The sequence below is a fragment of the Pygoscelis adeliae genome, unplaced genomic scaffold (assembly GCF_000699105.1).
Source record: "Pygoscelis adeliae isolate BGI_AS28 unplaced genomic scaffold, ASM69910v1 Scaffold224, whole genome shotgun sequence".
Lineage (NCBI taxonomy): Eukaryota > Metazoa > Chordata > Aves > Sphenisciformes > Spheniscidae > Pygoscelis > Pygoscelis adeliae.
This window is the reverse complement of record NW_008824657.1, coordinates 494,979-495,546: the sequence shown is the minus strand read 5'-3', so window position 1 is coordinate 495,546 and position 568 is coordinate 494,979. Positions and strand designations below refer to the sequence as shown.

The 568-nt window shown below is 49.5% G+C and overlaps 1 protein-coding gene across 1 annotated transcript in view; it reads left to right on the top strand.

Moving 5' to 3' along the window:
• Positions 1-57: 57 nt before the first annotated feature.
• ADAMTS15 (ADAM metallopeptidase with thrombospondin type 1 motif, 15) overlaps positions 58-568 on the top strand; it is a 26,072-nt gene continuing 25,561 nt past the window's right edge. The window contains exon 1 of the mRNA XM_009322603.1: positions 58-102. Coding sequence (XP_009320878.1) covers positions 58-102 — 45 coding nt within the window. The remainder of the gene's footprint in view (positions 103-568) is intronic.

Below are 568 nucleotides of genomic sequence, written 5' to 3'. Positions count from 1 at the left end.
CACAGCATCGCTGCTTCTGAGAGAGCCCTAAGCCAGGCACGAGCAGGTACCACCGCCATGGCCCGACGCGAGACCGCCGGCAGCAAACGGCACGTGCAGAGGGTTAGCAACGGAAAAAGTGAATATAAATCAGAGCACGGGGAACCGAAGTGGTTGTTTTTAACCTGAAAATGTTGAAGGATTTCACTTTCTGATACAGGCTCTTGCAAAATCTCTGCTGACATTCTCCTTCGTGGGAACCACTCAGAAGCTGAAATCTGCAGAGATCCCCAAACTTTGTTTTGTTTTTTTAATTATTATTATTTTGGGGGGGGAGAAACTGCTCTTACACAGACACTAACTGTTATTGTGGTATGCATGTAATGATCCACTATTGCCAGACCCACCCAATGCAGACGGGTGGCAGGGAGCACCCATGCAACATCCTGGCGCAACTCGCCTCCCTCCGCCACGCTCGGCAGCTCGTGGAGATTAATGCTCAACCTGACCTGGGGCTGTAGGTTTGTTTGTTTGTTCATAGGGTTGTTGGGTTTGGGTTTGGTTTTTTTTTCCCCCTTCTTTCTCCCTA